Source organism: Notechis scutatus, chromosome 1, assembly GCF_049901735.1.
Source record: "Notechis scutatus isolate UNSWTSFEM ecotype Mainland chromosome 1, rNotScu1.2, whole genome shotgun sequence".
Taxonomy (NCBI): Eukaryota; Metazoa; Chordata; class Lepidosauria; order Squamata; family Elapidae; genus Notechis; species Notechis scutatus.
In genome coordinates this window covers 254,316,937-254,331,482 of record NC_142009.1, presented here as the reverse complement: position 1 = coordinate 254,331,482, position 14,546 = coordinate 254,316,937, and the positions used below count along the sequence as shown (strand labels likewise).

General features: G+C 34.0%; 1 protein-coding gene across 3 annotated transcripts in view; it reads left to right on the top strand.

Annotated features, from left to right (window-relative positions):
* Positions 1-14,546, top strand: part of LUZP2 (leucine zipper protein 2) — a 393,008-nt gene that overhangs the window by 312,193 nt on the left and 66,269 nt on the right. For 2 of the 3 annotated variants that reach the window (XM_026664758.2, XM_087951089.1), the window contains 2 exons: positions 5,943-6,017; positions 6,674-6,838. In XM_026664758.2, coding sequence (XP_026520543.1) covers positions 5,943-6,017; positions 6,674-6,838 — 240 coding nt within the window. The remainder of the gene's footprint in view (positions 1-5,942; positions 6,018-6,673; positions 6,839-14,546) is intronic. The other variant, XM_087951090.1, reaches the window with a different exon arrangement.

Below are 14,546 nucleotides of genomic sequence, written 5' to 3'. Positions count from 1 at the left end.
GTCACTAACCTAAGCACCATAATTTATAAAATCAGTAATTTACAATTTTTTTCCATCACTCAACAGCCTTGAACAAGACTCCAAGAATAAAGGTTGCCATAATCTAGTGATTTTTCTTCTTTTTTTAAAAGAAAGGTTGATGTTTTAAACATTGTTTATGTCTAAATGACCAATCTCTTCAACCAAATAGCTTTTCACTACAAGGATGCAAGTAAAATGGTTATACAAGTAAAGTGGCAGCAAGATTGATATTCCCACCCTTTTGACTCAATGGCCTGTGAACAAAATGGGATTTGTGCAAGATATTCAGACATTAGCCTCAATCACTTAAATTGTGGTTGAAAATGTATAAATGTGCCCAGCACCAGGTTAATAGCTATTAAATGAGATTAAATTATAAATAGGATGTTTACCTTCACTCCAAAACTGATCTGTTATATGACAAATTGTATGCTCTGTAGGAGTGAAACAGATTATGTTAGGTTTATTATTTTTGGCTCAGAAAGAAGGCAATCAGAAGTAATCACACAAACACACACACACAAAACATTGATTAAAAACAATTTTTGCTTCTATGTATAAATGGCTTAAATTAGAGGAAGTTTAGGATTATGCAGTGGTGGAATGTTGCCAGTGTAAAAAATAAGTTCATTAACCACGTGCTTTGCGCGCCCATGCAACAGATGCACGCTGCACAGGCATGTACAACTGTCAAAATTACTTACCTTCAATGTTACTTCAGAGAAGTAACACAGCTGAGGTGTGGCAATCCGCTCTGCCATGCTGAGCAGATATAGGTGAGAACAGCTCAGGGGCTGTTGGGCAGGCTGTTGAGGTAATTCCCCGTTAGGAGAATGAGCGCATACAGGGAGACGTATATGAGAGAAGCGTTTGAATAATACACACACAACACACAGATACACTGTACAGCAAATGTAGGGTTTTACTTGTGCATAAAGGTTTAAGCAAAGTTCAAAATAGGCAGTCCAAAGTCATTCACAGGTAAGTCAGTCAGTTTTTCAATCCAGGGATAATCCAATAACAAATTCCAGTTTTAAAAACAGTTCAGTAACAGACTTACATTAAATCCAGAAATATCAGTCAATTAGAACAAATGGAGGAACAGCAATACTCTACAACAGAAGGAAAAACAGAGACTCACTCACTTCACTGAGACTCTTCTGAGACTAAGACAAAAGAGACTAAAACAACCCAGGTTTCTGGCTCCATCTTATGGCCGTTTGAGAAAACACACTCAACTACAGTTTTGCATTCTCTTAAAGATACAGTTTTAAAATGTTTATCCTAGTTTATATATTTCTAACCCAAATAGCTGTTAGGTGACTTATATTCCTAACACAGGCCTATATGATCATTGGAGAGAACAGGTTTGGAGCCAGCTTATCATAGGAGCTAGGAGTTCACCTGAACCGGTCCGAACTGGCAGAATCACAACCCTGGGATTATGTAATTATAAAATTACATGGCAAAGTAAACCAACCTGCCCATGAAATTATAAAATAATTTCAAATAATTTCAAATAATTTCAAATAAAATAAAATAAAATTATTTTATTTCAAATAAAATAATTTTATAAGTATGGTACATTTTTAAGACAAGAAAAACAGAATGGAAGTTTTGGATGTTTTGATACCAAAAAAAGAATTAAGAAATTCACTTTATTTTACCAATCTCTATTCAAAGTTCCCTAGTCTGATATTCTCATACTAAATATGTGAGACTAACTTGCAAAGCCAGTGAAATCTATTGACTTTTGCCTCCTCCCACATTTGACTGTTTTAAATTGGGTATACACTTCTATAGCAACAGATGAACAAAAACAGATGTACATATTGTTTATAAAAATATTAGCAAAAACATTCAAATCCATTTGCGCCAACTAACTTCCATGGGTGTGGTGCACCAATTCCTAGTAATAAGTGGAGCATACCTATCAGCAGTTAAAATCCCTTGTAATCCTACTGATTACCTAAATGTCCAATCACGATAGTTCATAGAATTGAAAACAACCATTTCGAACATAGAATAATAGAGTTGAAAGGACCTTGGAGGTTTTTTAGTTCAACCTCCTGCTCAAGCAGGAAACCATATATCTGTGATGGTTAACCTATGGCACGCATGCCAGAGGTGGCACACAACGCCCTCTCTGATGGCACGTGAGCCATTGCCCCAGCTCAGTTTTGACGTGCATGCACGTACGCCTCCCACTGGCCAGCTGGCCTTTGGGTATCTGCTGTGCATGTGCAGGGGGTGGGGCTCATGCATGGGGGCTGTGCAAATTTGCGGGGGTATGTGTATGCGGGGTGGGGTGGGGTGTGCATATGTGGGGGCACATTGCATTTTGGGGGTTCAGGTACACACACACACACGCTTTGGGCACTTGATCCAGAAAAGGTTAGCCATTACTGCCATATATGATTTCAGACAATTGGTTGTCCAGCCTCTTTTTGAAAGCCTCCAGTGATGGAGCACCCACAACTTCTGAAGTCTAACCATTAGGAATTATTTAGATTGCTTCTCTCGTTGATTAGTTTTCATCCATAGCTTCTTGCCTTGCCTTTTTAGGCTTTAGAAAATAGTTTGGCCATTGGGTGATCAAACTATTTAAATCATTGGGTACAACCACTTGTTCAGGAATCCAAAGGAAAATATTTCTGAAATATGAACATCTAGCTATCATTTAAATAATTCCTTTAAAGTAATCTCATCATTTTTGGGGGAAAACTTTTGATTCTACCATCAAATTATTCTTACTGCTATGAAGCTATTTCTTTTACTGAATCAGAATATATCGTTCTGTAAAGCATTTGTTCATCTCTTGAGCTCTAGAATGATAAAGAATAGCTGTTGAATTTCATCTGCACTATAGCATTTTGGACATTTAAAGAGTTCTTTTATATCTATACTTTATTCATTTATTCTTGATATTCTTATTGTCCTTTTATGAACTTATTTATTGTCTGATGGTGTGATAACTAGACATTCAAACAATCTTGGGAGTGAGGGCTGACCAAAATATAATAAAACGTGTTTTTTTACTCCCATGTTTTTTTCCAGCTACATTACACTTATTGACCCCTCTAATACACTTATCCCAATATCTTTTTTCACTAATTCTATTACAAAGCTAGGTGTCCTCCATCCAAAATATATGCATACGTTTTATGCAGATGTTTTTTTTCTCTGTCAACTTTGATATTTTATTTTCAGCTCAGTTTTCTAATCTATTAGAATTGTTTTGAATTTTATTTCAGCCTACTAGGTTGCTAGCTACATATCCAATTTAATGCCACCTCCAGATTTAATAAAAATGATCTCTCCCAGTTTAGCAAATATAAAAAAAAAGTTAAAATATATACCTATATGTATGAATAGACTCATCATCAACACCATAGTTGAACTATCATCCTCTTTTTTCAGTTTACCTTTCCTATTGGAACTTAAACTAAAGATGGACACATGTGCACTTCACCTAGAGCATTGTGATTCATGTAAAATTGGTATATCTGCACACTTGCCACAAAAGTAGTCCTACAATTATACAAAACTGCCCACCAGAAATGTTTTAAATTCTTATTTATTTGTGTGGACAAATTCAAATAGTTCATTACTGTTCTAGTACATGTTTGTACACATTCAGAAATTATTCATGTTTCATTTTCTCTAACTATTCTGCAAACAAAAATCCCCCTTGTTTAATTTTAAAAGTAACATCCCCTCATTTTAGTTCGCAACTATTACTTGACTCTTCATTCTGATTTTCATTTCTGAAACCTGCTAACTGAACTATTCAGAAAATTTGACAAAGTTAAATTTTAGTCAGTTAGTCCAGCCTTGCATGGTTTGAGAGCAGCCATCATGTGAGCCTGGTTATTTTTTTGGGACCCTAAGTCTCTAGGCCTGTACTAAAGAGCTGAGTTTTACCCAAATAAGGACCCTGGGGGCCTCTGATGCATTGCAGTTCCTCTTGTACATTCAAGGATGTGACACAATTCTCCTCAACAAAGTACTTTACATTTGAAGCTTCTTGTTTAGTTCTCCTAGTTGCTAGAAAAACTGGATGAGAGGCTCAGAGTGACACAAGGTAAAAAAAAAAAGTGTTAACTTCACTTTGTTTTAAAAACTGGCCAGGGAATCATATTGCTCTATAAAGCAGTTATCAAGAAGTACTGTGCCCACATTTTCATTAAATGAAGCATCCCTTAATAGTTTTGCACTATTGCCTAAAAAACTAATTTTTCCCTTAACTGTTTTAATTTACTTTCCATATATGTAGAAGGATTCCAAATTAGTTTTATATTTATTTTGCTTTGAATGTTTTGTTAATTTGTGATAGAAGGTAAGCCATTCCAGTTTTTTCTTCCATCCATTGGTTTATCATAATGGCACATTAAAATGTAAAGGATGAAACTTTCTCTTCCTATAATTTTATAAAGGAAATATGAAAGTCAGACATCTGGATGGTGGCAACTTTGGGAAAAATTAGCAACGGACTCTAGTAATTGCTTGTTTGGCAATGTTTAGCGAAGAGTCCTAAATGCAATGTCCTTTATGACGTGAGATAAAACCTTGCAAAGCAATTCATATGCTAAAAATGTCCAGTGTCATATAAAAATTTCTTACAGCCAACATAACCATCTGGTCCACTATCCTTTCCCCATTTCTTTTATATAAACATTAGATATAACCATAAAATTATTTTAATTGGGGGGGGATTACCTACCAATCACTGTGGTAGTCATATTTATTTAAAAAAAATAGTACCCAGGTTCTCTTTCACATATGATAGTTAAACATGGATGGACTGTATAGGACTCAAGTGATCATGTTGCTGGGGTAATAATTAACCAATTTCAAAGCATAGGTTTAGTCCCAATGATACTAGTCTCAAACAAGGAGCATTGGTCTGTGTACCATTATAAGGAATGGCTGTATTGGTGTTATTGTCAATGATGCATTAGAGATTGATTCACTAATATCACAAGTTGCTAATAATGTGGATAATATAATCTGGATTTTTTTTTGCATGCTCAATCATGTGCAAATTCATTCCATACTTAGATGGAATGCATTGATATCAATAGACAGAATGTTGTACTGTCAGTTTTGTCCCAAAAGGCAGATTTTCCACAAGCCATTTGAAAGCCTGGTATGTCCCCATAAATCTTTTATAAAATTACTGGCCAACTGAAGTAGCAGTTTTTTCATGCTCAGAAGACAGTCAGAAATGTTGCAAAGTATTCAAAGCAGTTGATTATGCAAAATGAAATCACAGTCTATCTGGGGTGAAGGAAAAGTTATTAAATAATTAACATACCTCTTACAAACCAGGGTATCCAAAAAAGAAAAGTCGCAGGAATTTTTTTTTTACCTTTTTCAAATTATGACTCCTAATTGATATATGCAATATTCCAATACATGGGACAAGAATAAAATAGGGAGACTCATGATGCAGCATATGGAAAAAGTTAAGCAAACACTTTTCCATATGTTCTTTCAGTTCTTTTATGTTGTTTTAAAAAAAAAAGAATGGAGAAAAGTTGTCTTTCACATGTATGTGAATTATAGTCTTTTTTATGAATACAATGTTTTCCAGTGATCCAAAGTTATGAAAGCTTTACCAAATATGTGTTTCAATGAAATTTCTAAATATTTAAACATAAGATGGACTATTTTTGGTCCATTGAAACTCGAAATAAAATAGTCATCAGAAAAGGATTTTAAATTCTTCCTTTTTATGTCTTTCCTTTACGCTCCCCGATATTCCCTAAAGAAATTATTACATTGTTAAGATTTTTTCCTCAGCATTTGATCTATTTTAGTTACCTTATTCTTCTTCCAGTTATGTTAGATAAGTTTAGTGGGTGAAAAATTGGTTCATAATTTATACTAGATAATTTGTTTTTTTAAATTTTCCACAGGCACAGCAGCTTACAGACTTGGAACAAAAACTAGCAATTGCAAAGGAGGAATTGGAAAAAGCAGCTCTTGACAAAGTAAGTCCTCTTCTGAGTATATCCACGAGCTCCCAGCTTTTGGGCACCCTAATTCAGAACTAAAAATCTTATTCTTGTAAAATCATAGCCATAATTTTGATTTTACATGTAATGAATGTTTCTTTTGAAAAGTGAAAGCTACCATGTCGACTCCAGACATCCCACTAAGCCATTATTTCTTTCATCTATGCAGTATTGAAAAAGATACAATGGGCAGGTTCATAGTGAACACTAAATATAATTGTGTTGCATGCTAAGCCAAAGCAAACTAACCATATTATGGTTCAGTGTGTGAGTTATTCACCATTTTGTCTAGCTTGAGCGTCAAACTCCGCGGATGCGTCACGTGCTGGCCACGCCCACACCCAGTTTAGCAAGGGGGGAATCCCGTTACATCACATGATGCTGCCATAGTTTTGTGAATTTAACACTTCTGATCTAGCTTATCCAATGTTGTTTGCAACAGTTGTTGTACTATACCTTTCCTTTCACAGGGAGTGGTCCTTGGGCAGCTGAGGTGACGAACAATGTATACTTATCTATTCTTCCTACATTGTATCTGATCATTTACTTGGTGAAGGTGGTTTGGTTGAAATTAGGATTTTGTTAAAGTCTGAGTAAATTATTCCTTATAATCCTGTGACATTTCTCCCCAGGAATCACAGTTGAAAGCTCTGAAGGAAACTGTACAACTATGCCTCTCATCTGTTTTACACAATCAGTCTCCTACGGCCAATATAATCCCTTCAAGATCAATCGAGAGACAAACATCTTCTTTTACAAATGGTTCAAAATCTCCATTTCAAGTGACAAACACCAAGGTATCTGGCTTTGCTTTTTTAATGGAAGTTTGTCTCAATATTCTATCAAAATAGGACCACAATTTTATTAAAACAGGAGAAATTTTTAAAGCAGCACTAAAACTATCTTTATTGTCCCTGAGCTTTGTTTGTTTGTTTAAATAGGATTTGAGGTTATTTATCATCGGCTATACGTTTCTCATTTGCTATATATAGGACATTATGGAAATGTATTATAACAATAATAATCGATTCTATACTATTTCATTCATTACTACAATAAAATTTCTTATCAGTTAAATGTATGAGGTCTTGGTGACCTCATACAAAACAAACATTCATACTGTTTTGTTACAATTCTACCAAAATAGTTTGCCAGTGCTTTCTTCCAGATTGTTTGTTTGTTTGTTTGTTTTGTTTACTTCCTAATATTTTGCCCTGAAAGTCTCAGCTAGGAAATTTCCTTTCAAGTAATTGCTAGGATTTCCCTGTTTAAATTCTGAGTCCAGACAAGGTCATAGCTATAAATTCAGATCCTATTCATTGTACTTATTTTAAAAAAGTATTATCCACCAAAAGGTTATCTGTTAATGGTTGCCATTAAATCAATGGCACATGTTGGCCTTGACACAATTCTGTTATATTACTGTTATATATTAGTTTTGTTTTGTTTTGTTTTTTGTTTTTTGAATTGAGGGGTTCTTGGTGTTCTCTGAGCTTGGTTGTTTTCCTGCAGACATTTCATCACCCCAACTAGTCAATATCATCAGTGCACTGTTACCTAGTTTGGGTAATGAAACATCTTCAAAAAAACAATCAAGCTCAGAGAGTACCAAGGACACCTCATTTCAACCCTGAGCTACAAAAATTATCTTTTATTTTGATTTTTTTAAGTAGTGCAGCACACAGAAACTTTAAATACTCTTCTAATATACTATATGAGCAGTAAAATGCCATACATGTATTGTGATTGTAGCTGAATATGGTTCCCAAGGATAATTGTGATTGCTGTGTCACTATGCAATTGATAATTTTATGCTAAGCAATATGCTTCAGCCATGATGTATAGGCAACTTTTGGAGTTGTTTTCTATTTGCAAAATTTGCACTGAGATTTTCCCAGCAACCTAGGATGTTATAATGTATCAGTATAGTATATATGCAGATCCAACGGTATGGCCTTTTGTAATTGACTGCATTGTAAATTGTATTTATTTTATTAACTGTACTTATATTAAATGTAAGAAAAGATGCTTTTTTCAATTGACTGATGGTAATTTTGCCAATGCCAGTGATTTTCAAGTGGTATTCCAGATGTTTTGAGATTTCACCCAAGGTACCTAATATCATTGGTACTATCTTTTCTTTCTGTTGCCAAAGTTCTTCTTCAGAATTTTTTTCCTTTTAAGCAATGCTTAACAATGTCTCCTAGATACATTTTAACATGTCTCCTTAGGCAACATTTCTGAAACACCATTGTAAACTTTCTCTCTGGGGTTCAGAATAATCAATAAATAGATTGTAATTCATGACACGTTTCTTCAATATCTTTCACTAAGAAATGTGATTGCTTGTGAGATATTGCTGACACTAGACCATGTCATGAATAGATCTGGGAAAAATGGGTCATGAATTTGCTGCTTTGTTCGTAGACATCTTATTGTAAATATATATTACCCAGAGTTACAATTCTTGAAGTCTTCTACTGTAGTACTTGTTCTCAGTAAGTAATGATCCAGGTTTGAATTATACTCAACACAACCAAATTATATCATTAAACTATTATACTATCTTATAATTTATAAGATATAAATTGGATGAAAAACATCTTGAAATAATACTATCTGCAAGACAAGCCAATCTAGTTGCTGCTTCTCAAAAGTAGCAAGATTCACAAGTATTACATTTATAATGGTCACTGCCATATTTTTAAAAGTACACATACTGTATCAATTCATTTTTAGACAAAAAAAAAATACCAAAAAGGTGAAATTGAAGGAATGGAACAGTTCTTTATATGTCTTAAGGTTAGTTAACTTGAAAAATATAAAGATGACCAAAAGTTATCAGAATAACAGGTTACAAGCAACCTTGGAGGTAGCAGTGGGATTCAACCGGTGTTACTACCAGTTTGGTGACTATGTTTTGCACTCTGTGCGCACGTGTAAAATAAACTTCAACTGTGCTGCCCAGACAGCTGAAAAGTGCTAAGCGCGGGTGCACAGCATTTGAAAAGCTTCTTTTTTCCTGCTTTTTCAACCTTAGTTGTGCTGCGGAAAGCAGCTGAGGTTGAAAAAGCAGAAAATAAAGGACAGATAAGAGCCCGGGCAGGCAGGTGGGCCAAAGAGCAGCAAACACAGAACCGGTTCAGTGCTGCTGCTCTTCAGAGCTACTAGGTCTTTAGAACTGGGCAGAACCAGTAGCATCCCACCCCTGCTTGGAGGTCTTGGAGTCCAAGCCCATGCTCAAGCAGGAAATCTGTACCGTTTCAGACAAATGATTATCTGAATGATTGTCCAATCTCTTCTTTAAAACTTCCAGTGTTAGAGCATCCATGACTTCTGGAACATTTTTATGCTCAAACATTGTAGCTAGTGTACACGCAAAAGAATTTGGCTGACTAGATCAACAGTTGACATCTGAAATAAAGGATTGTATTAGCTACTTTTAATTTAGTAAGAATTACATATCAACAACAGAGAGAGCAGTCTGAAACAAGTAGTTAAAATGATAGGAGAAGCTACTTAAAAGGAATACATTCACTTTGTATTTAATTTTGTTAAATGTTCATGACAATCCTGTTTTTTTTTTTAATTTAAAAAATCAATACCTTTTAATGATGGAGAGTGTAGAATCAGAAAAGCTACGTTGCTGTTTTTGTCTTAAGGGAATCCATTCTTTCATCATTTAATGCAGTTCTCCAATATGTGCATGGACATTTCCTACATTTTATTCTCTCTCTCTTTGAAAAGGGATCTTTCTACCTTATTCTCAGGATAATGACTGCATGCACAATTATTATTTTTTTTAAAAAAATAGAAAATAGATAGCCTCTAACAAATTAAAAATACAAATGGGTAGGGGGGAGAGAAAAAGAAGAAAAAGTTTTAGAATTTCTTCTGTTGGTGGTTATGAACTCTCTTATTGTTGTGGAGTGCTGTTGCTTTATTATTAAGCATTTCTCCATCCTTTTGAAACTTTCCTGTTTATACTTCTTTTTCTAATCCGAAAAAACTCCAGACAAAGAGCTTTTTAATGATGTCTTTAGAATATCATTAAAATATGGCAAATAAAAGATGATACTACTGTTGTAAGAGGTTTGTGTGTGGCGGGGGGGAATAAAGAAAGAGATGATACTTTTGAATTGATACTGTTGTGGCAGTTTTACATTTTTGGAGAAAAGCAACTGAATAGCAAGCAACTAAATGAGAATTAAACACAGGAAAAACATGAATGGAGCAATACCTCTAATCACTAATCTATATGATCAATGTTGGACTGTTATCTTAGTTCAGCCCTTATTGCTAAACAATTGATCTGCTCTACTTTCATTACTTTTGGAATATATGGCAATAATCTCTATTTATTCTTGAAATTACAATCTATTTTTTAAATAAATCATTTTTGTTTGCTAAAAATGGAACTGCTGCTGATCATTTCATTTATCATAATATCCTAATTTAAATTCAGGTTTTGACCTTTTGTTCAGAATATTCTTATCTAAAGAAAAGAAAAGACCAGGGGTCTTTAACAACTAGTTCTGTGGGAGTGGCCTAATTTATGGGTGTGGCTTGGTGGTCATGTGACTATCTGGATGTGACTTGTATGTAAATATTATAAATATTTATGTAAATATTGAATTTTTTATATAAAAATGCAACTTTTACCCAAAATCAGGCAAAGCAGGCAGGCAGATCAAGTTGTTCACAGAATCACAGATTCACTCAGAGATCTACCATTCAGCAATCTGCTAGCTGAGTCTGTCACATAAAATTTGCTTGCAAGCAAACTCATAAAATTTTCTTGTAAGTGAACTCACAAAATTAACTCACAACATACCATGTATGTAAATATTGAATTTTTTTTATAAAAAAGAGCAACTTTTACCCAAAATCAGGCGAAGCAGACAGTGCTCACAGAATCACAGATTCACTCAGAGATCTACTATTCTGAAATCTGCTAGCTGAGTCTGCACTGAAAAATAGAAGCTTCAGTCCTAAGGAAGATTCAGCTCTGCTTTTACATTACTAGAAAGCAAGAAATCCAACAATTTCCTGCTTTCTAGCTAATCTAAATCTCCCGGCACAGCAGAACAGCTGATGGTTGGGGGAAAAAAAGGAAAAATAGCAACTTATCAAACAGCAGGCAAGTTTGATGGCGCACATGCCAGGTAAGGAGTGAGTGGGCGGGGAAGGGAGGGGCCAACCAGGGGCACAATTTGCCGGTTCTCCAAACTGGGTAGAATCATAACAACCGGTTCTATGGAACCGGTCTGACCAGGTAGAATCCCACCCCTGGAAAAGACAATATAAATGTAAGAATTGGGGTGGGGAATTCTCTCATATAAAGTACAAAACTCAGACTTTCTTAATGTGTATACTTTTTATTTACTTCTCTATAACAGTCCTTAGTGAAACATCTCTTTTTTTTTCTTTTTTCTTAAAAATAATTCTTTTAGGCAATATTTCCAAGCTGTGGCTATGAATCTCTGTTTGGAATCTCTGTTAGGAAAGTTTCTCACATCTAACAGTTATACCATTCATGACAAGGAATTGCTTTTAAGATGCATTTTGTCCCTATAGAGATATGATAAGCCTCAATTCAGATACAAACTTTCGGCAGAATATTGTTCTGAGATAGATAGACAGATAGATTAGATTAGATTAGCTTAGATTAGATTAGATTAGATTAGATTAGATTAGATTGAGATATTTGTAAGAATTAGGCCACTTCTAAAGCATGTCTTGTAAGAACAGGCCAAAGTTCTGTGAATTTGTGTAGAATGTATATCATTTATTTATTCTGTATATACAGTATAAACAAAACAAAACTGAAACTTAGAAAAAATAATTCTGAAAGCAAATCTACCAATTTATTTATCAAACAGAGCCCCCTGAGGTTTTTGCTTTTTGTTTTCTTAAATTAGAGTTGCTGTTTTTCTTTTGTCTTTTGTTTATAATAAATATTAAGAAGACAAATATATATGCACCAACAAATCAGGATTAAAAACAAACACATATTTCTTTCAAAGAACTGTGAGTTGTACAATCTGCAACATGTTTTATTCCTTCCTGCCCCCATTATACATTCTGGCTCCAGTTCCATTGCCACAGAACTAGACTATATGTCTGAGGCTGAACGAAGGATTGGCTTATGAGAGCAGAATGTCCTGAGTGCAAACAAATAAATACATCAAAAATTGGGTGAGGACTAAAAAGGCTAAAACAGAACTTGCCCTCCTTAATTTTTAAGAGGCTTCCTTTTTTTTCTGCAAAATTCTATAGGAATCTCATTTTCTGAGTGATTAAGTTAATTTAGTTGCCATTCAGTACAACTGAACTGTTTAAAAAAAGTTGTTTGAAGTCATCACAGACTGTTTCAAATATCTGTGCATTTTGCATATACTTTGGCTATAGCATGTCATTCTTTGCTATCTTTAAAGAGTACCTTGATTCAATTGTTTCTAGTTATGTATTTTAGTAATTATTCTGGGGGCTATTTCACAGAAAATTTTGAAAAGAAAAACACATATTTCACAAATGAAAAATTATGTAAATAATGATTGCCCAGCAGCTAAATCTTACAATCATGATAGCTAATGCTAATATTAATGTCAAATTTGCTTTCTTCAAGCAGCTGATAAGTAAATCTATTAAATTTTGAGACCATGTGAATATCATATAATTTTGTTTACTTTTGTCACATAGTAGGAAATTATTCCAGAAGATTCTCTACCAATGAATAGCTCAGACTTTCTTTCCCTGCAGGATTAAATACAACAACTGCCTTCAGTACTGAGTCATTGAATGGTAAATTTCCCTTCATATTTAGCAAGATATTCAGGTGAATCACTTTAACTGAGTGCCTAAAACTTCAAATTAATCATTCATTATCTAGTTGCTTTATAAACAAAGATGCAGCAAAATATATTAATCATGTTCTAATTTCTAATATAGGTCATGTTCTAATTTCTGAAAATCTTCCTATGATTTTATCATCTTTGTTTCAAAATGATATGCTTAATAAAGCATAAAGCTACTCAGCTTAATAAAGCTACTCAGGATGAGTACTTAAATAAAGCATCTAAAAAGAACCATATATTATAGTACAATTTTTGGAATAAAATATCATTTTATACTAAAAGGTTCTTCTGCTTGCATTTTAAAAAAAGCAGGCCATGTGACAGCTGTGGCCAGGAAGACCAAATGCGGTATATTCTTTCCTGGATCATGAATCACTTGTCATAGTCACTGAATCACTAATCACCACACGTGGATTACTGCAAGGTGTTATAGATTAGGATGTTCTTGAAGGTCATTAAGAGTTACAGGAAGTCCAAAATATAGTGGTGCAAACAGTTTTGAGCACACCTTGTTATGCTCATGTAGCACCTCTGCTACATGAGCAGAGCAGTTACCAGTGAGGTTCTGCATCCAATTCAAGAAGTTGGTTATCACCTTTCCAGACCACAACTCAAGGGTTAAAATTATCCAAATTCATCAGTTCTTTACTTAAATCTTCAAGCCTTGACTTTTTACCTCAAGTTCTATGATAAGTTGGTGGGATGGATGTCTATCCAAATTTTACGATGTTGGTTTGCTATGGCATATGTTTCACCATTATAATTATTTTGTTGTTGTTTTGATTTTTCATACTGCAGTTATTTTTAACTTGTAGATCAGCCAGAGCTATTATTGAGTAAAATCAAATCAATAAACCTATGTTCCAAAGTAATTTTCTAGCATAAAAGGACATCAAAACTAATAGGATGGTAATGTATATGACTATTCTTTCTCTGATATGACTTAGGAACATTCATTAGAAATGAACCTGGAATATCTTAATTGCATTGAGCAACTAAACTTTTTCAATTTGATTCTGGATTGTACATCTAAGCATTATAATAGAAACGTATTGAATTCTTGGCCACAAAAATGCGGAAAACATTGTTCATCATCAATGGATTGCTTTATCCTGCAGTATTTAAGAAATAACTTAGAGAATTGAACTATAATCCAGATAGTTTCTAATGGTACATATGTATGTCATTCCTATCTGAAAGCCTTAGCAGAAACCTGACATTTTCTACTGATCAGTGGAAAGCTAATGTAATAAGCTTTGTTACCCAGGTTTTTTTTTAAAAAAAAAACTGACCTTCAAAAGTTACCACAAAGAAGATAATGTAAATTAAAATATAAATGAAAACTATCTCTTGAAGTTTAAACAAGACTTTCTGTTAACATTAATTAGGATAATGAGTAGTTAATATTTGCTATCCTAAAAAATTTCATTTAGTTTGTGATGATGATGATGATTGTTGTAGTTGTTGTTATAATACACAACAATGTAAAATCACAGCTGACAATTATTTAGCTGGTCTTGACCTTCATATGCATCAAGTTCTTCCCCAAAACCCAGGATATCATAATTTCCTCATAGTGTAGATATGGATCCAACAGTGTGACTTTTTGTGATTGACAGATGGAAATGTTGTCAATATGCATAATTTC